General features: G+C 40.3%; 1 protein-coding gene across 5 annotated transcripts in view; it reads right to left on the bottom strand.

Annotated features, from left to right (window-relative positions):
* Positions 1–27116, bottom strand: part of LOC122540110 (WD repeat-containing protein 7) — a 674231-nt gene that overhangs the window by 117832 nt on the left and 529283 nt on the right. For all 5 annotated transcript variants that reach the window (XM_043675451.1, XM_043675605.1, XM_043675690.1 and 2 more), the window contains 3 exons: positions 24660–24809; positions 17481–17563; positions 13304–13403 (listed from right to left, as the gene is read on the bottom strand). In XM_043675451.1, coding sequence (XP_043531386.1) covers positions 13304–13403; positions 17481–17563; positions 24660–24809 — 333 coding nt within the window. The remainder of the gene's footprint in view (positions 1–13303; positions 13404–17480; positions 17564–24659; positions 24810–27116) is intronic.

The following is a 27116-nucleotide window of genomic DNA, read 5'->3' as shown; positions in this document are numbered from 1 at the left end:
GAATAATGATGTTTTGAAAACTTCTTTAGAGATATAAATGTTATTTTAACACTCAATGGTTTAACATATTGGATAGAATGAGTAAAAACGTGTCGTAATGACTTTGACAATATTAAATTTTTCTTTAGTAACAAATTCATTCAAACATTAAATAAAGAACAGCTATTAGTTTAAGGCAGGGGAGCAGAGATGTGTGGTAATCTAGACCTCATACATGGCTATGGTTGATAGTCATCTCATTTACTGACAATAATGTACTTTGCTCGCTCGCAATGTATACTAGCAGCAATCAGCTGTTTGAAAAAGCTCTGTTCTAATAAGATTTTAAGGACAAAAATAAATTATATACAACTGTACAGTAAAGTGCACATGAACAAGTCCATTAATATATTAGATACACATGCCACATAGACTGCCACCTAGCACCTAAAATAAAATTACTTCAGAATTCGCCCTGAGTAATAAGTATGATATCAATTATCCTCCAGCTTTAAATTATAATGTCACCAAGTTCTACAAGATTACTATTCTGAATTTTCCTCAATGTAAAAAACTGGAAGAAACTGGATCAGTGTAGATCCAGTAGATTTGCACATTTCACAGAATGAGGCAACTGTAGGAAAATGATAATGTGTTTTCTTCCCAGCATCAGAAGACCTCATACACTGTCAATAATTTATGTTTATAATGCATCGTGAAAGACAACCTTCAATTCTGATGTCAGATGTCACTACTGAGCATGATGAGGACAGTGCAATTTCCAATAGGCGTCTGTGGTAACTACCAACTATCAAAATAGAATCAGTTAACTACAAGAGTAAAGATCTAGCAACTTATGTCTTGTGATATGTAGCTGAGTGCATTTTGAAAAGTAGTTAAACATTCCATCAACAAAGTATTAATCACTAGTTTTCAAGCTTTTTCTTTAATTTATGGTCACTTTTATTGCTATCCTTATTAGATTGCCATGTTATATTTCTCTCAATTATGAGTAAGGCCAAAAGGCACACAACACCAGGTTTATTCAAAATCACAAGCTTTCAGAGTGACACACCTTCAACATGTGCAGTGCAGTGCACCTGATGAAGGAGCTTTGCTCCAAAAGCTTATAATTTCAAATAAACCTGTCGGATTATAACCTGGTGTCGTCTGACTTCTGACCTTGTCAAACACTGGCACTTCCATATCATGATTATGACTAAGAGATTTCAGCAAACAGCCCAGTGCCAACTGTGCTTAGAGCTGGCTGAATGCTCAAGAGCCAGCAGCCTGGATGGATAAGATATTTTTCAGCTGGTCTATCTAAACCAGCCAGTTAAGCCCTCTTAAAAGCGGCATTAACTCCTAAGCAGCAGTTGCGGTTATCAAACTGAAACTGAGGAAATACCCCAATGAAGCAACAGAAAAGGGAAAGGATTTTCACGCTTTCTGAAAAGGCATTGGATGATTTAATAAAAGAGTTGCAAAGGAGGTCTCCACTACCAGCACTTCCCCACATCCCCAAGACACCTTCCCATGCAATCGCAGAAGGTGCAACGTTTGCCCATTTCTCTCTATCCAAGGTCCCAGACACATCTTTCAGATGAAGTAGCAATTTACCTGCACTTCATTCAATACAGTATACTGCATTTACTGCTTACAATATGGTCTCCTCTACAGTGGAAAGACAAAAAACAAGACTGAATGACCACATTGCAGAACATCGCTATTTTGTCCGTAAAAAATGAGCACGAGTTTCCAGCTGCTGCCACTTCAACAAGACTGAGTGTTCTTCAGAAGTAATTCAATGGATATGGAAGCCTGAGATGGTGAGGGATGCAATATAATTGTTTTAAATAAATTGCTTATTCTTTCTTCCAGTTCCGCTATCTGTTATTGAAATATATTAATGCAATAGTTTTAGCCTTTCCATAGCTCTCTATGATGATTATGCTTTTAATCATTTGATTTTGTACTAGGTAACATTTGTATACTCCATGATGATTTATGGGAAACTGGGTTAATTATTCGATGTGGACCACTGGAACATACACTCAGCAAAGGGTTAGGAATGCAGGCTTCACCTCATAAGGCAATACCTCTTGGAAGGATACTGTAGTAACTACATAAAGTTTGATTCAGTCAATAAAGTAGAGGTAAAAAAAATCAAAATTTGTACAACACTGTAATCTGAGTTAGATAAAAGATAAATAGATGCGTTCACAGAACATAGAACATTACAGCGCAGAACAGGATCTTCGGCCCTTGATACTGCACCGACCCGTAGAACCAAGCCAAAGCCTATCTATCCGATACTATTCCATTTTCATCCATATGTTTATCCAATGACCATTTAAATGCCCTTATTGTTTCAGCAGCAGGAAGAGCGAGAGCGCTGACTAGAGGGCTGACAGAAAGGTGATACACTGACTTTAAAACTTACCTCCATTTTAGTTTCAGCAGCAGGAAGCGAGGGAGCGTCGACCAGGGAGCTGACGGGCAGGTAAGTCACTGATTTAAAAACTTACTCGTGAATAGATGGAGCACACGCTGAGCAGGAGCGGATATGGGACTCCGATTAAGTCAAGTAATATATTTGGGTGTTTGAGTTACCAGGTACACTACTTAGGTCTCACCCATCCTCCTCCTCTAACCAAAATAAAAAGGTTCTGTGCCCCAGATTGGTAAGGTAACTAGTTTTTTAAAAATTCTTTATTTTTCTACACTCTCTTTGGGAATTTAGAATAGTGTGAATGGTGGTTAGGGCAGGTGAATGTTCCTCCTGTAAAATGTGGGAGGTCACCACAAGTGATCCTGCTGACCTCCCCTGCAGGACGTGCACCCAATCCAGCTCCTCGAAAACCGTGTTAGGGAACCGGAGCGGGAGTTGGATGAACTTTGAATCATTGGGGAGGGGGAGGGGCTTATTCAGAAGAATTACAGGGAGGTGGTCACACCTCAGGTGCAAGAAAAAGGCAGATGGGTTACAGTCAAGGGACGGAAAGAGAACCGGCAGGCAGTGCAAGGAACCCTTGTGGCCGTTCCCCTCATAACAAGTATACCATTTTGGATACTGTGTGTGGGGTGGGGGGGCAACTTACCAGAGGTAAGCCATGGGGTACAAGTGCCTGGCACATACTCTTGCCCTGTTGTTCAGAAGGGAAGGGGGAAGATGAGCAGAGCATTAGTCATTGGGGACTCCATAGTTAGGGAGACAGATGAGAGGTTCTGTGGGGACAAGAGAGACTTGCGGTTGGTGTGTTGCCTTCCAGGTGCCAGGGTTTGTGATGTCTCTGATTGTGTTTTTGGGATCCTCGAGGGGAAGGGGGAGCACCCCCAAATCGTGGTCCACATAGGCACTAATGACATAGGAAGGAAAAAGGATGGGGATTTAAGACAGAAATTTAGTGAACTAGGTTGGAAGCTTGGAGGTAGAACAAACAGAATTGTCATCTCTAGTTTGTTGCCCGTGCCACTTGCTAGCGAGGTGAGGAATAGGGAGAGAGAGGAGTTGAATATGTGGCTGCAGGGATGGTGCAGGAGGGAGGGTTTTGGATTCCTGGATAACTGGGGCTCATTCTGGGGTAGGTGTTATCTCTATAAACAAGATGGTCCACACCTGAACCAGAAGGGTACCAATATTCTGTGGGGGAAATTTGTTGATGCTCTTCGGGAGGGTTTAAACTAATTCAGCAGGGGGATAGGAACCTAAATTGTAGTTCCAGTATCCAGGAGATTGAGAGTAGTGAGGTCAGAATGAGGTTTCAAGGTCACAAGAGTTCACCAGCAAGCAGGAAGGTGGTTTGAAGTATGTCTACTGAAATGCTAGGAGCATCCTGAATAAGGTGTGTTGGTTCCCAATGTTGTGGCCATTTTGGACACATGGATAGAGCAGGGACGGGAATGGTTCTGGGATTTAGATGCTTCTAAACTACTTGAACTATAGTATTTCCAGTCAATATTTGGAAAGTTAAAGTTCCAGAATCATCTTTGTAATCCTTCCTTCTACACCTCTGGAACTATTTGGAGGCCTATAGAAAACTGTTAACAGGGTGACCTCACCTTTCCTGTTTCTAACCTCATCCCATACTACCTCAGTCGATGGGTCCTCAAACATCTTTCTGCCACTGCAATACTGTCCTTGACTAACCATGCCACACCCTCCCCTCTTTTACCATCTTCTCTGTTCTTACTGAAACATCTAAACCTCGGAACCTGCAACAACCATTCCTGTCCCTGCTCTATCCATGTTTCTGAAATGGCCACAACACCGAAGTATCAGGAACCAACCCATGCTGCAAGTTCACCTGCCTTAGTCCAGATGCTCCTGGTGTTGAAGTAGACACACTTCAAACCACGTTCCTGTTTGTCGATGCACTCTTGCGACCTCAGTACTCTCAATCTCCTGGACACTTGAACTACAATTAAGGTTCCCATCCCCCTGCGGATTTAGTTTAAACCCTCCCGAAGAGCATTAGCAAATATTGCTCCCCCCCGTTTGTAGAGGTTCCACCTAACCCAGAATGAGCCCAATTATCCAGGAATCTGAAACCCTCCCTTCTACACCATCCCTGTAGCCACATGTTCAACTCCTCTCTCTCCCTATTCCTCGCCTTGCTACCGTGTGGCACGGGCACAAACCAGAAATAACAACTCCGTTTGTTCTAGCTCCAAGATTCCATCCGAGTTCATTGAATTTCTGCCTTAAATCCACCCCCTTTTCCTACCTATGTCAGTAGAGCCAATGTGGACCACGACTTGGGGCTGCTCCCCCTCCCCCTCAAGGATCCCCAAAACACGATCAGAGACATCACGAATCCTGGCACCTAGGAGGCAACATACCAACCGTGAGTCTCTCTCATTCCCACAGAACCTCCTATCTGTCCCCCTAACTATGGAGTCCCCAGTGACTAATGCTCTGCTCCTGTTTCCCCTTCCCTTCTGAGCAACAGTGTCAATACAGTTCAACTGCTACTTTATTCCATCACTATCACCATATGCTTGCTTTGTTTACCATTCAAAATTACAGGAAAAATGTTACATTTCAGGAGGCAACTTTGCAGCAAAACAAGTAGTTTAAAAAACTGAACGGAGAATTGAATTGGTTTATTATGCTGTTCTGTACAATCCATGGAAAGGTCCAGTAAGCAGTGGATAGTGAACAGACATCATCTTGTTACCAAACAGTCAACAGTTGCAGCAAACCAGAAATTCTGAAAGTAATTTGAAAGTCATAAAACAAGATACTTCGGTGTGTCAACACCTACAAGCCCCCTTGTCACCGTGTACTCAACAAACTAAACAATATGGCTGCAGGCAGCAATGGCCCTGTCCATCAACATGTTTAAACTTCAATGAGACAACTCAGTCCAATACTGTGGATAGTGCATTTTGAGTATTAGCTGTACGTAATTCTTTAAAAAAACCACACTGTTTCCTAGACCCATACCTGTACTCATATTTTAATATGGCTTTATATTATTTCAATTTTCCATGATCCGATTTAAATGGAAAATTAGGAACACAGATGGAACTTTATCAGCAAATTTGAAGAATATGTTCTTTTTAAGATCACATTTTACTGTGCATAAAATAAAACTATTTTTCTAAAGATAAGGCGCATCATTTAGAAGTGCTGGCAAAGTGAAAGTTGAAACCATAAAAGGAAATGGTACCACGGCAGACAGATGTGACAAATTATATGGTCTCTTCCTGCCCTGTAACTTTTACGATGCAGTGAGATATCCAACTATCCCACCTAGGGTTTTATGAGACAATTAAATCTCCCATGCTGTTTAAACTTTAACATTTCACATTACAAAAGGTGCATTGCAGCTAATGTTATAAAAGTTGATTTTTTTTAATCTACAGTGTATGGAAAAAATAACTGACATTATGGTTTAAGCAAACTATCAAGCAGGCTTTCTCTTTACCAAAAATACATTACCTTCTCTACACTTCACTTTCAGCTCCTTTCAGAGAGGCATCGACACACAATCAAGTGGGCAAGACCTTCCGACAGACCCCCTACTTCCCATATCCCAGAATCAGAGACTCACTCTTTTTCTTCAAACCTCCACTCATCTCTTCATTCAGAAATTCTTCCTTCATTCCCCTTAGATTGCACCAGCACTGTAACTACCACCACTTCCCTTCATAATATAATCCTTTGTGACGCAGTCTTCTGTGACTCACAATGGCACCTTTCAAATACTCCATGTTCAAATGTTGCTGAAATCTGTTGACTGTCATACCTCCTACACTAGCAACTGCTCCAATTACCTCTTCTTCAGGTAATGGGGGCACTTTTCAGCTGCTTTCCTCGCACTTACCATTCTATCATTTCCATTCTCCCTTATACTCTCCAATCATACAGTTAGTCTGTCTTGCTGTTTCCAACGAGGAGAAAGTGAGGTCTGCAGATGCTGGAGATCAAAGTTGAAACTTCATTGCTGGAACAGCACAGCAGGTCAGGAATTCCTGAAGAAGGGCCTGTGCCCGAAACGTCGAATCTCCTGTTCCCTGGATGCTGCCTGACCTGCTGTGCTGTTCCAGCAATAAAGTTTCAACTTTGATCTCCAGCATCTGCAGACCTCACTTTCTCCTGTCTTGCTGTTTCCAAGGATAAAGCATTGAAAGTGGTGAAAAGTTATACAACTTGTTTTGTGAAATCAGAAATTTGCATCCTCCAAAAGTAGTAATGAGATTCCTGTCCACTGCAGAGACTGATTCATGCGTAGTAATAGTAAATCAGAAAGAGCAATGGTCTTGAGAAGGTCAGAGTTGAGCATTTTGCTCTATTCCAGGTACTTGGAAAGCAAAAAAATTACACAAAACTGGCTATATCCACTTGTGCAAAGTACCACCTCCTAACTAGCAAACAATGTGAGTGAAGACACCTAACTCAATATAACCTATTTTTGTCACTACAGAAACACATTTCCGTGTCACAGAACACTGAGAGTAAAACTGCAGTGTAAAAACAATTATGGCTTTGCCCAGAAGTCTAAAAGACCAACTCTATTACCCTTATAGTAGGACATTCTCAGTTTATTTCTCCATAAGGCAGGAATTTCAACCCTCCCAAAAATGTATTAATGCCAAACATTCTGTAGACATCTATGTAACAAAGTGATTACAGAATAAATTTACACTTCAGTCAATAACTAGATGTGAAATACGGTAAATATTATACCTGTTCACAGTGTACCCCATTTGCTGCTGGAGATAGCAATGGACAGGTATGAAAGATGTGCATTTTTATGCTGAGGGATACATTACATATTCTGACCATCAGTTTTCTGGTTCTAACAGCGTAAACTGCATGTTTATAGATTTTACTTTATTTCATGAGTGATTTTTCTGAAAAAGAATCCTTTCCAACAAACAATTTTATGGCAAGTGTTTTGAAATGAATTTCTTTTTTGGTCAATGGTATTCAGTGTCAACAGAAGCACTCCCAAGGTAGATATAACAAAGTTAGATGCAAAGTAATGATACCTCGACACAACTCAGATCTCACAAGACCACATTCAGGTACACTAGAGTGACATTTCTCTATTTCCCATATCAAACACTCTGATCTCCAGAGTGCAATTGCTAATTAATATTGAATTTCAACAGTTTTGTGTCACAGAAATGGTACTTAATGCCATTTCTAAAAGAAGATTTTTCATTCCATCATTGTGGTCTAGATTTGAAGCTGCGTTCAATATATGCAATTCTTAAACTTCATATCCAAAAGTGTGATATTTGTTCTAAACGACTGATTCAACTGCAATGTGGAAATAATTCAGTTGCAGCAATGAGCTTTAACTGATAGGGTGATGAGAGGAAAGTTGGAGACAAAGATGGCAGATACACTTTTAGTACATTTTAATACTCACCACAAGCTGGCCACAGGTTACAATTCAAGAAGACAATGGCTACAGAGCTAATCTAGAACCTTTTGAACACAACATAACTTGGAATGATACAAACATTGAAATAAACCAGAGAAATAGGAATAATTTTCTGAAAAACAAACTGGAAGTTGAAATGCTGAAGCAACATTTTAGGTAACCATAATGTAGTGTAATGTAGAAAATTTATAACAATTAACATCTTAAGTAATTCAGTAAATCTACATTAACACACCCATTTCTTCACAGGTTTACAGGTGGTCAGTGTCAAATGGCACTACCACAGTCCAGAAACAGTCATCAGTCCTGGAGAAGGGTTACACCTGAAACGTCCACTTCTCCACCGTCTGATGCTGCCTGGCTTGCTGTGTTCTTCCAGCCTCATCTACTTCAGTCTCCTAACTTGGCAGGTTGTTATGACTAGTGGTATCCTGATATCTACCTGTTCCAGAAGCAGTCAGGAAAATCTCCCTGTGGCTACCAGTGTGGAACACCCTGCATTTACTATGGCTAATCCACCTAGCCTGACATCTTTGGATTGTGGGAGGAAACTGAAGCACCCAGAGAAAATTCACGCAGACTCAGGGAGAATGCGTAAGCTCCACACAGTCATCCAAGACTGGAACCTAGATCCCTGGAGCTGTGAAGCAGCAGTGCTAACCACTGTGCCACAATGTTCTCCATGCTAACAACAGTAATGTTGATTTGAAAGGATTTACAGATTTAGTGAAATGTCTTCCCTCCTGTGCCAGAGACCTGTAGTCATGAAGCCTAAGTAATCTGCCCCTGGACAGAGGAGGCAGACTCTGAAGGACCTCTCACCATCTGAGAGATTGGAGACTGCAGCCTCCATATTGAGCGTAATATTTTTTTATGTTCAGTGACCAAAAACTTCAGTAATCTGGCTACTTCTCTGAGGAAAGTATCTGAGGAGAGGTTCTATGATCCCCAAATAGCTAAGAGCCTTCTAATTTACTGTCCTCCAACAGATCTTTTGTGGCACTGATACAGACCTGTGTCTTAAAGATGGAAGCTTCTTGCTGTCCTGAAATTACCTCTTCTCACAGAGAAACATATAGATACTTACTGCACAGAAGGGCTCATTTGGCTCTTTGTATCTACACCAGACAACTAGGATCTGACTGCACTAAATCCATTTTTCAGTTTTTGGACCACAAACCTTGAGGCTATGGCAACACAGGTGAATACATTAACATTGCTCATGTGTTATGACAGTTTTTTGGTTTAACTACTCTTCCCTGCAAGGAGTTCCAGATTCCCACCACCTGGAGATTGGTGGAAGTCTGGTAACAATTGCCCCCTGATTATTCACTCCTCTACAAATGGAAAAAGTATCTTCCTATCCACCCTATGAACCTCAAAATTGTAAACGCCTCTATCAGGTTTCCTCTCAACTTTACTGCTCCCAAAGATAACAACCCGAGCATAACCAAGAGTTCTTCATAGCTCAGACCCTCCAGGCCAGACAGCATCCTAGTAAAACTACCCTGCACCTACTGCAACTACATCCTTCCTAAAACGTGGTGTTTTTATGCAGTTCCAGCATAATCACCTTGCTCTAGTTATCTATGTCTCAGCTAATAAAAGCAAGTATTCCATATGTCTTCTTAACCAACGTAGCTATTTGCTAGATTCAGGAATCAGTGGATAATACACACCAAGGCAGCTTTTGATCTTCAGTACTTGCCAGGGTGCTACTTTTCATACAGTAATCCCTTGCCTTGTTAGCCCTCTCCAAGCCCTCCCTCATTTCACATTTTCCGAAGGCTGAATTCCATTTTCCATGCCTCTGTCCACCTGACTGGTCTGTTGACATCCTCCCGCAGTTCATGGCTATCATCTTCACTATATATCGCGCTACCAATTTTCTTGTCATCCACAAATGACTTGAACATACCCTATATTTAAGAATAAATCATTAAAATACATCACAAACATCATGGGCTGCAGCTTTGAGCCCTGCAGAACTCCCACAGGAGACAGACCTCAAGTCACTGAAACATCCTCTACCATCATCTTATGCTCCCTGCTTCTCAGCTAATTTTGATTGGAACAGGCACTTTGCCTTCCATTGCATAGGTTCTTACTTTCTTGACCAGACCAAAATTGAGTGTGTAGTGCTGGAAAAACACAGCAGCATTCGAGGAGCAGGAGAGCCTTGCTAAGTCTATAGAGACCACACCAAAGCATTACCTTCATCAGCACTCTTGGTTACCTCCTTAAAAATCTTATCAAACACAATCTTCTCTTTACAAATCCATGCTGAAAATTGTTGTTTAATCCATATTCCTCCAAGTGCAGGTATATTCTGTTCCTCAGAAGTCTTTCTAATAGCACACTGAGTTTAGACTGACTGTAACATGCTGGAACACGAGAGCAGTCCTTCAATTCTCTGGCAACTCTCCAATGGCCAGACTTGGCATTGAAAATTAACTGCCTCTTTTTCTCAATGTTGATTTTGTCTAGTATTTCAGTCCTCCGCCTGCACCATCCTTTCCATTGTGAAGACTGACACAAAGCATTCATTGAGAACTATGCCCACTTAGAGTCACAGATGTATATCACTGAAACAGACCCTTTGGTCCAACTTGTCCATGTCGACCAAATTTCCTAAATTAATTTAGTCCAATTTGCCAGCACTTGGCCCTCTAAACCCTTCCTATTCATATATGCATCCAGATGCCTTTTATAGGTAGTCATCGTACCAGCCGTCACCACTGCCTGTTGGAACTCATTTCATACACCACCGCTCGCATCAAAAAGTTGCCCTTATGTCCCTTTTAAATCCTTCCCCTCTCACCCTAAACCTATGCCCTCTAGTTCTGGACTCACCCACCCTGGGAAAAGACCTTGTCCAGTTACTCTTTCCATGCCCCTATGATTTTATAAACCTCTGTACGGTCCCCCTCTATAAGGTCACCCCTCATCCTCCGGTGCTCCAAGGAAAACGGACCCAGCCTATTCAGCCTCTCCGTACAGCTCAAAACCTCCAACCCTGACAACATCCTCGTAAGTCTTTTCTCTTTCAAGTTTCTATTCAGCTGCTCTTTATATATTTTAATAGCCCCTTTGGATTTTTTCTTTATTGTACCCACCACTGATTACTCATGCCCTCTCTTAGCTTCTCTTTAACCTGCTTAAGATCCCCTTGCACTTTTATACTCCTCTAGGGACTATGTTGTACTGAGCACTCGGTATCTTGATCTCAACATGTATGTGCATGGACATCCAGTGTTCTCCAATTTCTCTCCATAATGCTGCAGACCTGCTGTGCTTTTCCTGTTTTTGTTTCAGGGTTCTCCAGTCTTGATTTCACCCTTTCTCTTTATGGAAAGATATTTGCCCTGTACTCTTGCTATTTTTTTCCTTGAATGCTACCCATTGCTCCAACACAGCTTTATCTCAAAACAGCAGTTGCCAGTCCACTTGGGCCAAATCATATTTTATTTTACCAAAGTTAGCCTTTCTACAGTTTAGAACTTTTATTCCCGACTCTTCCTTATCCTTTCCAAAATCTGACTGAATGATGGTTACTATCTCCAAAATGGTCTCCTACTGATAATCACTTGCACTTGTTGAGTTAATTTTTGAATATTTGGTCCAGAACTGCCCCCTCCCTTAATTAGACTACTAGCAGAAAAGGTTCTGCTGGATGCAATTTAAGAAATCAGGTAGTTAAAATATCCTACTGTTCCTGTATTAGTCTTACTGTTCCTTATTAGTCTTACACTTCTCTGAAATTTGATCACATATTTGATTTTCTAAGTTTTGCTCAGTGTTTAGAAACTTATAATACAGACTCAACAGAGTATTTGCCCATTTTGCTTTTTTCCCTTTCCCCATATTGCCTTATGATCCTTCCAAAATATCATCTCTCCTTACTGCTATAAGTGATTGCTTTTTCAATATTGCATCACCTTCCTCTTCTGTCTTTCTTTCTCTATCTCCTCTGAATATGCTGTAACTAGGAATGGTGAGCTGTGAATCCTGTCCATCTTTCAGCCAAGTCTCAGTCATAGCTGTGATATCTTATTTCCACATGTGCTGATCTGTGCCCTCAGCTCATCTCTTATTCCTCAGATTCCCTGTGTTAAAATATGCTCCATTTTGCCTTGCTAAATGCTCTTCTATCTCATACAGTCTATGTTTTCTCTGCTTTGGCAGAGATGACAATCTTTAAGGATGGTGAGTGTACCTCATGATAGTTATTGATGATGCCAGTGCCCTCTTCTGCCCAGGACTGTTTATCAGCTGACATATTGAAGCCCCCACAGTTAATAAACCGTACCAACTCTATAAACAGGTCAGATCATCTTGTTCTTTTTTAAATTAGATGCTTGTTCTGCTTTTCAAACACTCCCTACCAAGCAGGCTACAATTATTTTGATAGTGTGAGGCTTTCACTGGATGGTAGAAAGTCAGACTGTGCAGCATCAAGTATCCCCACAGTGATTTAGTATCAGATTAACTCTTCTCTGAAGATGCCATAGTTGTAACTGTCATTCACAAAAGAATCAATGCTCTCATCTGAGTCCAGGATATGTCTGGTGAACTCAGCCTGGTCAATAATAAAGTTCCATCTCACATCAAAATACTTATCAAAAGCAGTGAATACATGGTCAGCACCTCAGCAATCCCTTGCTTTTCAAAATATCGCCACTGCAGTTTCTCACCAAATACAAGAATATATAGACCTGCTGTTTGTCTGGTTAGTATAAGAAGCTCGATTGGAAGCTAAATAAAAGGCATTTTATTTTACAACCAGAAAGATCATTTCTGCAGATTGCATCTGTTTCAACTTAACTAAATAAGTGTTAGCCGTTCTCTGGTTCATTTCTCAAGGAATGCCTTGGCCACCTGCCTGGTTTAAAGTTAAAACAAACTTGGCAGTTAAGTGTCAGTCATCATTAACAGTTACATACTCCATGACAATGCTTCTACTAATCAGAGTCTACTTGCCGACCAAGTAATATTCTTCTTCCCAGGGAACAGAAATATTGTTTCCTTTTATCGTGATATTTCTTACAAATTCTCCTGATGATTGCAAGATGAAAATGCTTCAACAAAATATGCCTTTATACAGCAATGCCAAAGATCTGATTATTAAAAGATAGGTAGCATTAATGCCAACTCAGTGTTCTCTGATTCAGTGACGGTTTTCCTGTGACAAGTGCTATACATATTTTTGTCATTCTTCCTTGCCTATTGTAGCCATTTTGGTTACAACGAATGGTAATGGGGGAAGTGTGTTCTCTATAAGGTCGAGGCCTTACTTAAATTATTGATTGTCTTGACTTATCCATAGCATTACGCCAACATGGCAAGTCTATGGCTGCAATACAAGTCTCTCTCTTCAATCACTTTCAGAGTTTATGGAGAGGAAGTCACAATGATTTATTTACCTGGCATTTTCCTGTGCGAATGTCGTATAAAGCCATTGAGCCATGTCGAGCCCCGACTGCTATTCTGTTACTCCTCTCGCAGTAGCTTACCATGTAGAACCTGAAATCCACAGAGAATTTCAAAAGAACTGAAATCTACTGACATGTCATAGCAGTGAACCAGCAACAGCAGCAATGTGCTTTGAGATCACTCACCCTTGTACTTATAAAGTTCCAAATCAAAAATATAATGTTATTTATAATACACAAAGATAATTTTAGGATAATTTTTTTTTGCATTATGTTCCATGTCTTTAACACTGTCACCATCTTTTATATATTTTAACTAAAAGAAAAACAGACAATCAGTGACAGATATTAATTCTGCCAACCTTGAATGCTGATGAACCAACTCATTACTAGGGTACTTAAAAAAGAAAGTGAGTTTAATTTTCAGATAATGCTGAATGCTATTTTGTCAGTGGGATCACATTGGTACTTTGTGGTATTTTCCACTTCCATCAGAATATGACACTGGGTAAGGGGAGTTTGAGGTAGTTCGCCGTCACCAATCCTCCTTTGTCTTTGCTTTGACTTGGGAAAATCTAGTGATTAGTGATAGTGGATATGTCACTTTAGAGTACCTACAGACGAGGCACTGTTTCTGGATAACAGGAAGATTTATTGCATGATAGCAATGAGTACAACTACATTTGGTCAGGCATAATTGGTAGGAGCTTAGGGAGCCAGTAGAGGTACAATGGATGCTTCTGAAAGCGAAAGCAGAACTGCTTGTCTCCACCCACAGACTGTGTGTGACATCAACAGAATGATGGAACTATTCCAACATGAACATTAACCGCTTCAGAACCATTACCGAATGCAACATGCTGCTGCTAGTTTCATTTCAGAAGATAATTTAGCAATTGACTGTTGCACTTACACATACAGATACAAAATATAAATGCAACTGAGTTTAAAAGAGAAATTCTTTTTTTAAAACTGTAACTAGTAGGAATTATTGAACTGTGTGATAGAAGATATGTGGTACATGGTACTTCTTTTACATACAGGTAGTTCTGGGATGATGCATGTTTTGGCAGCACGATTTGGCTATAATATCACTTAGGGAATGGTATTTTGAGGAATGCTTACTTCCTTTTAACAAAGCGCGATTCCAGTGGAGATCGGTTCATGTGCTTTGTTCCGCGCATGCACCAATGTGCACGCTAAAATTTCCGCGCCGTTCTGCTCATGTGCAGATGTGTACGCCGAAATCCCTACATCATTCTGCTCATGCACTGGTGTTCTTGCCATTCTGCGTATGCTCCAGTGTCCGCGCATGCACATTATCTGCGCCTGTCTCTGTGCAGTTCTGTACATGTGTGATGTCAGCTGCTGACAAAACGCAGCTTTCTGTGAGAGATACTGTACAGAGATCAACTTTCTTACATATTTTAAATGTACTGTGTTAATTTTACTTTTGTTTTATTAATAAATATGATTTCAAACTTCATTCAGGCTGTGCTAAACTTTGCGTTTGACTTTTGGGTGATTTTTGAGCGATCATGAGTGATATTTTATTTGCTGGTCTGCCCCTAACCCCACTTTTCCCATAGGCCCCATTATTTCTATTAAGCGATTTTCTATGAAGCAAGGTTTCTCTGGAGATACAGCGTTATAGGAGATCCACCTGTATACATAAAAAGCCCCTGACATTTTAGCACATCTACTTCTCAATCTATCAGCATGATTGGCTGGAAACAAAACTATTGAATGTGTCTCGGAAACTGTAACTATGCAAGCCACTTCTTTGAGAAAGCTTCATCTTAATTAGGTTCTCTCATCATGTAAAGAATATTTGCATCAACACAATGTCAAATAGCATTGTCACAGTATGCAAAGACAGTTTTCTATGTTTAGCATCAACAGTAATTCATTTTAGAAAGATGACGATGATGATGACTGATAAACCACGTTACAATAACTGTTTGTCTTACTTAAGGTACTGTCCATTACATATTACACAATACTTTGCTGCTAAAAATACCGGCAGTTTTACAAATTGTAAATAAAGTGCTGCATGTTTTTGAGCCATACAATGATGCTTATTGAAGGAGTGAGATGAAGAATTTGAGACCAAGGGCCCCGGCATACTTTGACTCCTCCTGACAACAATCTTTTGACTGGTTGAGCTGTAGAGTGTTGAAAAGTGCCAGGATTAACAGAGAGGGAAAAAATCCAGACCCCACCAACAGAAAACATCAATTTCTCTCTCACTCTGGGAAACATACAGACAAACTAAAAAGCTGAAAAGAAAGAATTCAAAAACAAGAAAAGACCTAGGTCCACTTGATGAACAACTGAACTGAAGTACAACTAATATTCTCCAGACAACAGTGTGCCATCATTGTTAAATCAAAAGGACTGAGGAAATAACTTTCCATCTTGTGGTCTGGAACATTTGATCTTCAAAAATTCATTTACCCTTTCTGTCCTTTTTGTTTGTTTTTGGTTTCCCTTAATCATGATTGAGTGTGTATGCATTTGGGATATTTTTGAAAGGATAGAATTTAAAGTTGCAGAGTAATAGATGAGAAATCCTTCATTTTCTGTGATTTTTGTAAAAGCTGTGTACTACAATAAATAGTTAGTTACTATCACTGGTAAAGTCTGGTGTAAATTGATTTTGCTCGGTAGCAATTAGTCAGAAAAGTTGGACATTTTGGTGGTCCTTTTGGGATTTCATGTAGTTCTACATTTGTGACAGCTTATGGAACAGGAGGGCACAATTATAGATTCACTCTTCCCAGTTAGGTCGAGATGAATATTTAGGGTTTGGACAACTATTAGCAAAGAACACCATTTGAATGAATGAATCACTTAAACTCTCTTATTCTCATTACCATAAAACATGTGTCGGTCCAGTAATCAGTAAAGGTAGCAAACTGGGTGTTTGCCTTCAAAGTAAGGGGGTTCAAGTGCAGGAACAAGGATGTTTTGCGGCAATTACGCAAAGCATTAGTGACGCTCAGCCTGGAATACTGCATCTGAGGAAGGTTGTCCTTGTTGTGGTGGAGTGCATTGAAAGTTTATCAAGTTGATTCCAGAAATGGCAGGACTGTTTTTTGATATATGAGCAGAGATTGAGTTGATTAAAATTTTATTCATTGGAGTTTAGAAGAATAAGGGGTGATCTCATAGAAATTTATAAAATTCTAACAGTACTAGACAGTTTAGATGTAGGAAGGATGTTCCTGATAGTAGGGGCAGTTCAAAACCAGGGGTGGTGAGCCTGTGGTTGATGCCAAAATACATGTTTTCAAAAAAAAAAGGTAGATATAGCTCTTGTGGTTAAAAGGATCGATGGATAAGGGGGGAGGATAGAATTCGGGTATTAAGTTTGATGATCAGCTGTGATGGAATTGAATAGCAGGACAGATTCAAGGGGTCAAATGATCTACTCCTGTTCCTATCATCTTTGTTTCTACGTCAAATTATCTGGCTGTATAGCAGCCCTTACAGGGCTCTTCTCCAAAGTCATTCGTTTTTTGGGTGGCACATTGAGTAGCACTGCAGACTTACACCATTAGGTACCTGGGTTCCATTCTAGCCTTGTACAGAGTTTGGGTTTCCTCCAGGTGGTCTGGTTTCCAGCCATAGTCTAAAGATGTGCAGGTTAGGTGGATTAGCCATGCTAAATGTGGGGTTACGGGGGGGGGGGGGGGGGGGGTGGGGTTAGGGTGGCAACTGTAGATCACTCTCAGGTTTGTGCAAACCCAATGGGCCAAATGGCCTCCAACTGCACTGTTGGGATTCTATGAATCTATGAACATTCTACATAAACCACCTTCATTCCAGCAATAATTGTTATCTACACTGCACTTTAAGGTTGTACTAGACACAACAGAAGTTTCCTTTAGGGGGAGGGTGAAATGTTTGTTATTTGATGAACTGCACCATTTGACTTAGTCTATTGTCTCTATTCCTGAAAAACATCATTTAAACTCCACTCTTATAAGCAACATGTGCTAGTGGAGTAATTGTATTGTAGAAACAACCTAAGCTCAAACTTTGAACCCACATTGGAAAGGGACTCTCAGCACACTGGTTTTGTATCAGGCCAGACTTTAAATCAGATGTTCACCATCATGTGCATAATAAATTTGCAGTACAATAGCAACCTATGTTCACTCACCGACAAATTGAAGGGAAACATTCCTGAAGTCCCTTTTTCTTAACCGAAGATCCTTCGAGGCAATACATGATGATGTCCATAACCTGAAATAGTAAATAAGGACACCCAGTATTTCATCAATGAAAATGAACACTCCAGGTATTTTATTATTTGTCTTTTCCGAGTCTCTATTGCTCTATATATACGTATTCTCTCTGCCTCTTCACCATCTACAAAGCTGAAATCAAAAATGTGACAGAATATGCCTGAATAGTTCATCATAACAACAATTGAGAACTATACATTATCCTCAACACAGCAGTTCATTTGACTAGCATTTGTCCCAAGATTCAATATTTAGCTTTTCAGTCACTAACACGTGCAGTTGCCATATTTCACAGCTTCCTGATGAAAGGCTTATGCCTGAAACGCCGACTCTCCGACTCCTCGGGTGCTGCGTGACCTGCTGTGCTTTTCCAGCACCACGCTCTCGACTCTGATCTCCAGTCCTCACTTTTTCCTAGCATATTTCACAATTTATAGGACATATAATACCAGCACCATTCCAGTCGCTACTAAAAGAATAGGTATTCATCAATTTCAAGTATCTTTCAAGTCATACACAATTTTGATTTACATAAAATATTGCTAGTCCTTAAAAGGTTTTTAGCAACTGAGGAAGACAAATTCCATTTTGATTAGATGGTACAAACCTTTAACTGAGGTCAAGGAATATTGAAGGGAGTGATACAATACTGGAAGAGTTGGGTATGGAAAGTGAGTTTAATCCATAAGTGTAGAATTTAATCAGCTTCAGCAGGTTCCTTGCCATTAGACAACTTGGCCACTTCCAAGTTCTCAAACCTTAATCAAAACTCGTGTGAAACTTTGCATGATATTTGTTGCCAGCACTATTTTATATTTAAAACCTCATGCTTAAATATGGTACCAAAGTACCTACTCCACTGAAAACACGGACTAATGCCTTGGGTTTCGCCATGGATGGCATACCAGGCTCTCCTCTTTAATATGCATATACTACCACTTGGCAATAGCATCCACAAGCTAATCTGTAGGAAAGAAATGTTAATATGGATTAGAATGAGATTCATGCCACATATGATGAGGTTGTACAAACTGATAGTATTTCTAACTACAAACCAACCTCAGGCCTTTACAATGACTGTGGCTTTAATCTGTCAGATTTCAAAAACTAGAACCCAAACACCCAAAAGACAACTTCCCACTATAGGTGTGTTTAATTACATTACTGGGAAATATGCAATTATTAAGGTCAGAATTTGTTTTGGGTAACTAAGGATCAAATACTGTTTCCAATCCCAGATGATCATGAACAATATCACAGTTGTCCACTAATTTTAACATGACTAGATACATAATAATGTTTTCTCCAACTTTGTTGTTTAGTAGTACTGTTTCCATAAATTACATGAATACAATTGCAGAATGGACATATGAGAAACTAATGAATTTGAATAAAGTTAAGCGAGAGGATAATGCATTTTGTTTGGAAGAATAAGGAGGACACATACTGGGTGCAAAAAATGTGTTGCTGGAAAAGCGCAGCAGGTCAGGCTGCATCCAAGGAATCGACGTTTCGGGCATAAGCTTATACCCAAAACATCAATTCCTTGGATGCTGCCTGAACTGCTGCGCTTTTCCAGCAACACATTTTTCAGCTCTGATCTCCAGCATCTGCAGTCCTCACTTTTTCCATATACTGGGTGCACACAAGTACATGAATAGGAAAGGTTTAGAGGGATGTAGGCCAAATGCTGGCAAATGGGTCTGGATTAGTTTAGGATATATGGTTAACATGGAAAAATTGGACCAAAGGGTCTGTTTCAGTGCTCTAAATCTCAATGACTCTGTATGTTAGAAGACTCAGACTGTGCACAACAGTCCAGGTCTCGCCCAGGCTCTATACTCTGGTACTCAAATCACTCTGTAGTAACTGTTAGCATGTCATTTGTCTTTTTAATTGCTTGCTGAGCCTGCATGTTAACTTCTATCAACTCGTGAACAAGGACACCCAGGTCACTTTGAAGTTCAACACATCCAAAAATACTTTTTATTTCCAATTTCCTCAAGTGGATCAGCTATAGGGAGAGGCTGAATGGGTGGTTTGTGCTGTGTGGTTTGTTGAGTGGCTTCCCTAGCTTGCAATGGCCACCATCTTGGATTGGTGTGGCATGTTTAGAATAGAGTCTATGTTATGGATGTTAGTAAACAGCTTTGTTAGCCATTTCCTTTGTATCATCTGAATATTTGTAGGAAATCTGGGTAAATTCCTACTGGTTTGCCAATCATGGCATATGTTAGAATATTGGTACTGTCTTTATGTGGAATGATTTGACAAGTCTGTCTGTTCTGACATGTTGCCATAAGGACTGTTCCTGCTGTCCACTTATTTTCCTTGTTGACCTATACCGTTGAGTTTAATAAGATTGTGAAATGACCGTATCAGTGTTGACAGTGTTGTAGTTGTTGCTCAGTTAATTACAGGTAGCATAGGAGTTTCTAAAAGTTCTAGCTTAGTGTGTGAAGTGAGCGTCCTTTGCTAACCACCAGGCATTTTTCACAAAGGGTTTGAGGAGAATTACGTCACATTGGAGTCTTCATTCTTCCTGCATTCTTCAATAAACTGTTCACTTTCTGACCTCTAGCAGGAGGGAAGGATTTGCGGGTGTTCGATGGAACACATATTGGTGGTAGCCAGTTTAAGAAGTCAAACAAAATGGTTGCATTGTTTTCAGGAAGAGTAGGCTCTGTTCAATGGCAGTTTGCGCCTATCTACTGCAGACATCCCAGTTCACTTTCCACAGACTCTATCATCAAACAGGGCAACTGTGCAATTGAGGTCAGAACTAAATACAGCATTAATGCGGAATATAAAACTTACCAGATCGAAAACATTGAGGGAGAATATCCTCTTTTCTGACAAAAGAATAACTCCTGTGACAGAAAAGATGCCTACGCTTCGACTGAAGTTAAACACAACTTAGACTGATCAGACAGATGTTGCCAAGATGTCTGTTGGCCTACTCCCTGATGTATGGGAACCATAGAAACAGAGAGAGAAAGAAGGTGTCGGCCATTCAGCCTCTTGAGCCTGTCCTGCCATTCAATATGATCATGGTTGATCCTCTATCTCAATACCTTTAATATGTAGAAATATATCTACCAGTTTCTTGAATATATTCAGTTACTTGGCTTCCATAGCCTTTGCTTGAAGAGAATTCCACACGTTCACTACCCTTTGAGTGATAATATTTCTCCTCATCTAAGTCCGACATGGTTCACCCTGAATATTCAGACTGTGTTCCCTGGTTCTATACTCCCCAAAGAGAGAAAACAGCCTCTCTGCATTATTAAATGTTTTTTTAGATTAGATTACTTACAGTGTGGAAACAGGCCCTTAGGCCCAACAAGTCCATACTGACCCGCCGAAGCGCAACCCACCCAGACCCATTCCCCTACATTTACCCTTTCACCTAACACTACGGGCAATTTAGCACGGCCAACTCACCTAACCTGCACATTTTTGGATTGTGTGAGGAAACCGGAGCACCTGGAGGAAACCCACGCAGACACGGGGAGAATGTGCAAACTCCACACAGAGAGTCGCCCGAGGCGGGAATTGAACCTGGGTCTCTGGCACTGTGAGGCAGCAGGGGAGGCAATGGCCTAGTGGTATTATTGCTGGACAGTTAATCCTGAGACCCAGGTATTATTCTGGAGACCTGGATTTGAATCCTGCCGTGGAATTTGAATTCAATTAAAAATCTGTAGTTAAGAGTTCTAATGACCATGAAACCATTGCTAATTGTCAGGAAATGCTCATCTGGATCACTAATGTCCTTTAGGGAAAGAAACTGCCAACCTTACCTAGTCTGGCCTGCATGTGACTCCAGACCCACAGCAAAGTGTTGACTCTTAACTGCCCACTGGGAAACTTGGGACAGGCAACAAATACTCACCTAGCCAGCAACTCCTTCATCCTGCAAATTAATTTAAAAAAAAATCTCTAATGCATATAGGCCTAATCAAACTAATCTCTCCTTATGGTGCAGTTCTGTCATCCCTGGTATCAACTTAGTGAATCTCCATTGTCAACCCCCTATGGCAAGTATATGCTTTCTGAGAAATGATATGGAGGTGCTGGTGTTGGACTAGAGTGGACAAAGTTTAAAATCATTTAAAAGCATTTATCTCTCCACCCCCGAGGCTCCCAGCTTCATTCCTGATGAAGGGCTCTGGCCTGAAACGTTGATTTTCCTGCTCCTCGGATGCTGCCTGACCTGACATGCTTTTCCAGCAACACACTCTCAATCCATCTCAAAGTTTAAAATCACGCAACACCAGGTTATAGTTCAACTCTGTTGAGTGATTTTTAACTTGCTTGGATAGGGAAAGCCAAACTGCTTGCAAAATTCCAGGTGTGGTCTCAGCAAGGCCTGTTTATTTGCTTCTGAGGAAGGGTCACACGACACAAATCATTAAGTCTGAATTCTCTCCACAGATGCTGCCTGTTCAGCTTTTACAGCATTTCTGTTTTTGTTCCTGTATATCTGCAGTAAGACATCCCTACTTCTGAACTCAAATCCTCTTGCAGTGAAGGCCAATACATCTTTTGCTTTCTTAATTGCTTACTATACCTGCCTGGCTACTTTGACTAAATTACAAGGACAGTCAGATCCCTTTGCACATCCACGCTTCTCAATGGATCAGCATTTAAATAATACACTTCAGTATGAGAAACAGGATGCAGGGAGGCTTCAAGATGATCTGGAGAAATTAAACGAGTGCACAAACTCATGGCATTACACCATACTAAATTGGAAGTTTTACACTTTCTTATGAAAGACTGGAAGACAGGTTAGCCATGGTAATGCATCTGCTATATGTTTGCTCTCTCATTTAACTTGTCCAAATCAACTTGAAGCCTCTTTGCATCCTCCTCTCAACTCACAATCCCGCTCAGTTTTGGATCTTCAGCAAATTTGGAAATATTGCACAAAGTTCTATCATCCAAGTCATTTATGCATATTGTGAACAACTGGGGCCAAAGCACAGATGGGTACCCCATTAGTTATTGCCTGGCACTCAGAAAAAGACCCATTTATTCCCACTGTTTGTTTTCTGTATGTCAACTAATTCTCAACCCATGCCAGTATATTTCCCAGAATGCCATGTTCTTTAACATTGCTCACTAACTTATTATCAAACGCAGTCTTGAAATCCAAATAACTTAAATATCTCCCTTATCTATTCCAAAAGTCAGCTGTAAAAACTGCAATATGCAAAGTTATTAAAATAAAAAGAACACATTTAAAAAAGAAAAAAAAACCCCTCATAAAATGGAAACATATCAAGCTTAAAACATTAGAATTTTGCAATTAAGAGGAGTCCACTAATTCCATGAGGTTTGTGCTTTTTCTTAAGAGGTTTATCTCACCCTCACAAGGCATCACTCAATTTCCTTTTGTTTCCAAAACTCTGAAAACCAGTAGCTTTGAAAACATTATAATTTCTGATTCATTTGAAAAACTAAGACCATAAGACTATAAAGTATCAGATTACAATTAGGCCATTTGTCCCACTGGGTTTGCCCCTCCACTCGATCATGGCCGATGTGCTTCTCAACCTCATTCTCCTGCCTTCTTCCTGTAAACCTTGGTCTTCTTATGAATCAAGAACCTATCTCTGTCTCAAACATACTCAATGACTCAGCCTCTACAGCCCTTTGAGGCAATGAGTTCCACAGATTAACCACCCTCTGGTTGAAGAAAATCCTCTTCATCTCAATTCACTCTCATGCTGTGCCCTCAGGTCCTAGTCTCTCCTACTAATTGAAACATCCTCTCCATGTCCACTCTATCAAGGCCTCCCAATATCTGTAAGTTTTAACAAGATCCCCATCTTCCAAACTCTATCAAGTACAGATCCAGAGTCCTCAACCTTCAGGAGAAAGTGAGGACTACAGATGCTGGAGATCAGAGCTGAAAAATGTGTTGCTGGAAAAACGCAGCAGGTCAGGCAGCATCCAAGGTGCAGGAGAATTGAGCTTTCGGGCATAAGCCCTTCTTCAGGGCTTATGCCCGAAACGGCGATTCTCCTGTTCCTTGGATGCTGCCTGACCTGCTGCGCTTTTCCAGCAACACATTTTTCAGCTCCTCAACCTTCACCCCACTATTCTGTAACCTCCTCTGGTCGCCTCCAAGGCCAGCAAATCCTTTCTTAGATACAAGGCTCAAAACTGCTCATAATATTCCAATGTGGTCTGACTAGAGCCTTTTACAGCCTCAGTAGTACATTTCTACTCTTGTATTTTAGCCTTCTTGAAATGAATGCTAATATTGCATTTGCCTTTGTAACTGCCAACTGAACCTGCATGTTAACCTTAAGAGAATCCTGAACTAGGACTCTTTAGTCCCTTATGCTTCAGATTTTCTAAAGCCTTTCCCTGTTAAGAGAATAGTCTACACCTTTGTTCTCCCTATCAAAGTCTATAATCTCACACTTTCCCACATTGTATTCCATATCACTTCTTTGCCCACTCTTGTAACCTGTTCCACTACTTCCGAAGTCTCCCCACACCCTCAACATGACCTGCCCCTCCAACTATCTTTGTGTCACCTAAAAATGTAGGAATAATGTCCTCTGTTTCTTTGTCCAGATCATTAAATATAATGCGAATAGTTGTGGTCCCAACACTGACCCCTGAAAAAGACTCCTTTATCCCTACTCTGCCTTTTGCCAGTGTCCTCTATGCCAGTACCTTGCCCGTAACACCGTGGGCTCTTATCTTACTTAGCAGCCTCTTATGAGACACTTTGACAAAGTCTTCTGGAAATTGAAATAAATCACATCCACTGGCTCCCTTTGACTAACCTTCTCAAAGAATTTTAACAGATTTGTCAGCCATGACATCTCCTTGATAAAGCCGTGCTGACCCAACTGGGGCCCTCCTTAACTCCAGTAATACTTGAAAGATCACCACCAATGCCTCTACAATCTCCTCAGCTTTCTCCTTCAGAACTCTGGGGAGGGTAGTCAATCTGGTCTGGGTGGTTTATCCATCTTTCAGCTTACCCGTCGCATTGTCCCTAGTGACTACCAATGCACTCAACTCAGTTATTGTATCAGCCTTGAAAATATCCAAACAAAACTGCTTACCTCAACAAGAAGGTCAACTACATCTGTTGGCATTTTCTCGATAAGTATCTCAATCACCCGCAGAATTTCACTCTTTGCGCGAGCCAAGATGCTGGTGTGCACATTGGGTTGAGACTGTGTATTGGCTGCTAAAGCTGTGTGCCTATGGACCTACAAAGGAATCATGCAAAGAGTAATCAAAACATTAGAATCAAGATTAAAAAAATCTAAATGATCTATTTTAAAAGAATTAAATACCAATGAATATACATTTCACAATATCCCGGTGTTAATTATGTTTCCCTAAAACAAAGTTACATTAGATAGTAACAATTGATTTTTCTTAATAACTTGGCATTTAAACAGCAAATTTAACATAATAATAAAATCCTAAAACATTCATTTTTGTATCTTTAAAGATAATATGACATGAAGAACCAAGAGAAAATAACTAAAGCAGAAGACCAAAACCTCAGACAAAAAGGTAGTTTTTAAGGATTGTCTGAAAGGAAGAAAGTGAGATTGAGAGGCAGAGTGGTTTAGGGAGTAAATTTCAAAGCCCAAGGACTGGGCAGCTAATACAAGATACTCAAGAGACTGGAATTTGAGAAGTGCAGGCATTTTGGAAGGTTGGCAGGCTGAATTTTATAGAGAGAGAGGAGGACATGGTTATGCAGAGACTTGAAAACAAGGGGTGTGAGGGAATTTTGAAGTTGAGGTGCTGCTTAACTGATAGCCAACTGGGGTGAACAAATAGAAGGGTGATGGATAATTGGGATACAGTGATGAGGACAAGTGGGACACAAGATTTTGCATCAATACAAAGCTATGGAGGGAAGAGTGTGACAAGTTTCCACAAGGTGTGAGAATAGGGAAGCCTGGATATAATGAAGGAATGACTTTCAAGTTTCAATGCAGAAGAAAGAGATGAGGTCAAGGACAAAATTATGAAGATAGAAGTAAATACAGAATTTCTAACTTCAATATAAGGTTTCCTTTAAAAAAAATGGCTCTGCCTTTTGGTGAAATCGTGAGAAAACAAATTTATCGGTGCAGGCTTGGAGGGCCGAAAGGCCTGTTCCTATGCTGTAATGTTCTTTGTTCTTGATGCAGTGACATGTTAATCAGATGATGCAAATTTATTAAGCTTAGCCAAAGAAACAGAAATCAGAAAAGAAGAGAAAGGTAGGAGTTGCAGATAGACAGGATAGTGAAGCAGCTGTTTGGTATGCTTGCCTTTATTGGTCAGTACATAGAGTATTGGAATTGGGAGGTCATGTTGGTCCTGTACAGGACATTGATGAGGCCACTTTTGGAATGCTACATGCACTTTAGGTCGCCCTGCTCTAAGAAGGATGTTGTGAAACTTGAAAGGGTTTAGAGAAGATTTACAAGAATGTTGCCAGAGTTGGAGGGCTGAATAAACTGGGGCTTTTTTCCCTGGAGGCTGAGGGGTGTCTTTATAAAGGTTTATAGAATCGCGAGGGGCATAAATAAGGAGAATAGCCAAGATCTTTTTCCCAGGGTAGGGGAGTCCAAAACTAAGGGCACAGGTTTAAGGTGAGAGGGGAAAAATTAAAAAAAGGAATTGACGGGCAACATTTTCCACTCAGAGGGTGGTATGTGTATGGAATGAGTTGCCAGAGGATGTGGTGGAGGTGGGATCAATTACATTATTTAGAAGGCCTCGGCATTGGTACATGAATGGAAGGGTTGAGAAGGATATGGGCCATTTGCTGGCAAATGGGACTTGTTCAGTTGAGGATATCTGGTCGGCAAGTTGGACCGAAGGCTCGGTTTCCATGCTGTATAACTCTATGACTTTATGACTCAAATATGAAAACTGATTTGATCACAAAATCTAAAGACACAAAAAATGACTCAGTTAACAAATGGATGCTGACAAGAATCAATAATCATGAAGAACAATGCCTTCAGACGCCTAGCTTTTAGTTCTGGACTGCATTCCTAAATCTTCTCTGCTTGTCCATGTCACAACTATTTTTAACACAGTCCTTAAAACCTTGAGGTTCAAGAAGCTACCCTAATAACTCCTAATCCAACAGTGACAAATTTTGTTTGATAAACCACCTGTAATGTGCCTTTGGATGTTTCAATGTGTAAAAGACAATATTCAAACACAAATTCTTGTTATGAGTCTCTGGCCAAAATGAAACCATATACTACAAGAAGGATACGTAGTGGGCATTAAGTAAACCTAACATTTATCGAGCATGTCTGAATGAGAGTGAGTGTTCTCCATGGGTTTAGGTTATATAATCTCAGCTGACCTACCCATGTCGTTCTGAGGAAATGCTGTACTGTTCAAGGTATTGTCTTTCAAATAACCCACAACATTATACAAAGAGAGCAGGAGAATTTGCTCATTGTCTTTATTAATATTTGTCCTTCAGTCAATAACACTGAAATTATTTAATTGGTCAGTTATTTCACTGTTACTTGGAGGACCTTGTGGAT

Source organism: Chiloscyllium plagiosum, chromosome 1, assembly GCF_004010195.1.
Source record: "Chiloscyllium plagiosum isolate BGI_BamShark_2017 chromosome 1, ASM401019v2, whole genome shotgun sequence".
NCBI classification, from domain to species: Eukaryota; Metazoa; Chordata; class Chondrichthyes; order Orectolobiformes; family Hemiscylliidae; genus Chiloscyllium; species Chiloscyllium plagiosum.
Note: the sequence above shows the minus strand (reverse complement) of the source record. Positions and strands in the feature narration are given on the sequence as shown.